Source organism: Rhagoletis zephyria, unplaced genomic scaffold, assembly GCF_001687245.7.
Source record: "Rhagoletis zephyria isolate East Lansing unplaced genomic scaffold, Rhagoletis_zephyria_1.1 Rzeph_scaffold_56492, whole genome shotgun sequence".
In the NCBI taxonomy this organism is placed as follows: domain Eukaryota; kingdom Metazoa; phylum Arthropoda; class Insecta; order Diptera; family Tephritidae; genus Rhagoletis; species Rhagoletis zephyria.
Window position 1 is genome coordinate 1 of NW_016213544.1, and position 1,768 is coordinate 1,768.

At 35.5% G+C, this 1,768-nt stretch overlaps 1 protein-coding gene across 1 annotated transcript; it reads left to right on the forward strand.

Annotated features, from left to right (window-relative positions):
- Positions 1-6: 6 nt before the first annotated feature.
- On the forward strand, positions 7-1,762 carry LOC108356283 (uncharacterized). The gene is made up of 3 exons (XM_017607402.1): positions 7-1,034; positions 1,126-1,387; positions 1,593-1,762. The coding sequence occupies exons 1-3, from the start codon at positions 405-407 to the stop codon at positions 1,724-1,726; spliced, it is 1,026 nt and encodes a 341-aa protein (XP_017462891.1). The 5' UTR covers positions 7-404; the 3' UTR covers positions 1,727-1,762.
- The last annotated feature ends 6 nt before the right edge of the window (positions 1,763-1,768 follow it).

The window sequence follows — 1,768 nt, forward strand, 5'->3', positions numbered from 1 at the left end:
TGAAAACACCAACAGTGTGCGCTACACAAATAGGCACAAGTGCGATTTTTGTGTACTAGTGGACACTTCTAAATCTACAATGATCGAAAACGACAAAATGTGAAATGGTCTCTTCCTGTGGGACAAAATAAAAAACTTTAATATTTTAGGAATAAAAAAAATAAAAGCAATAGGTAGGTCGCATTATAAATTTTTTTTTGAAAATTTCGAAGCAGCAAACAAATGCATAGACAACCCGGACTTACTCAAAAATAATATGAGACCGTTCATACCCAAAAGCATGGTGGAAACCACCGGAGTAGCGAGGCAAATTCCACTTAATTTCACGGAACAGGAAATAAAGAACAATATAGTTTCAGACATACCGATCACATCAATTACAAGGATTACCAGAAGAGACCCTAATGACAAAGAAAAATTCATCCCGACGTAGATACTCTGTAAAGATAGCCTTTGAAGGTAACGAGATACCAGAATCAATTGAAATATTCTATGTAAAGATAAAAATTGTCCATTATATCCCAAGAATTAGACACTGCTATAACTGCGGAAGATTAGGGCACACCAAAATGGCGTGCAAAGCAGCAAACAGATGTATAGTTTGTGGTAAAGCAGAGGGCTGCAATAGCAAATGTAACCAGAACACAAAATCATGCATACTATGTGGAGGCGATACCCACAACTCACTCGAAAGTAGCAAATGCTCCGTATGGGCAAAAGAAAAAAAGGTAGTAGAAATAATGACCATTAAAAAGGTATCCAAATCAGAGGCAATAGGGATGTACAATCTCAACAATAATAACAGATTCTCTGCTTTAGACGATTTTGAAGGGAACTTCCCTCATTTAGATACAAAAAAAACAGTAATGATCAATAACGACGAAGTGGTTAACAAAAAACTCACTACTACCAAATACAATCAAGTCGTAAAGAAAAATATTCCACAAGTATCCGCACCACCAAAGCCAACCTACAACGCCCCGAGAGTTAAAGCAAGCATACAGCCTGTATATGAAATGGCGAACTGGACTAAGGTTACAGAGATAGAGAGGCTAGTAAATCTTCTAATAAAAAGGTATAACATTGATATAAATGACCCATTAGTTAACCTTATTCAAAATATAGGTAAAGTACACATACAAGACAAAATTTCAATTAGCAATGATGACCAGTTCGATCAAAATATTACAATATAACATACAAAGCTTAAAAAGCAATAAAAACTATGTAGACCTTTTTAATAGTAACAACAACATTGATATAGTATGCCTTCAGGAGATTTTCTCACATGACAACCAAACAACAATTCATAACCTATTCAACTTCAACTTGCTTAGAAAAACCAGAACCGACGGCTACGGTGGTGTAGGAATCGGATTCAGAAAAGGTATTAAATTCACTAAAATCAAATTTGTCTCCACTTTTGACATCCTTATAGCTAAAACCACTAATTTAATCAGAAACATAACAATTTGTAATATATATTTCCCTCCCAACATCAACACTACTATTTTCACTAACGAACTAAATCGTGTACTTATCGCACTAAACAACCACGAAAACGTTATTCTTGCTGGTGATCTCAATGCTAGACATCAGGCATGGGGAGACAGAATATGCAACTCCAAAGGAAGCATTATTATCAACGAAATCAGCTATACAAACCTTCAATGCATCAACAGCGGAACTATTACCCACCGTACCGGAAACAGTGCCGGGTCTGTAATAGACATAACGTTCACAAATATTAATAGCAGTTTGATAAAAT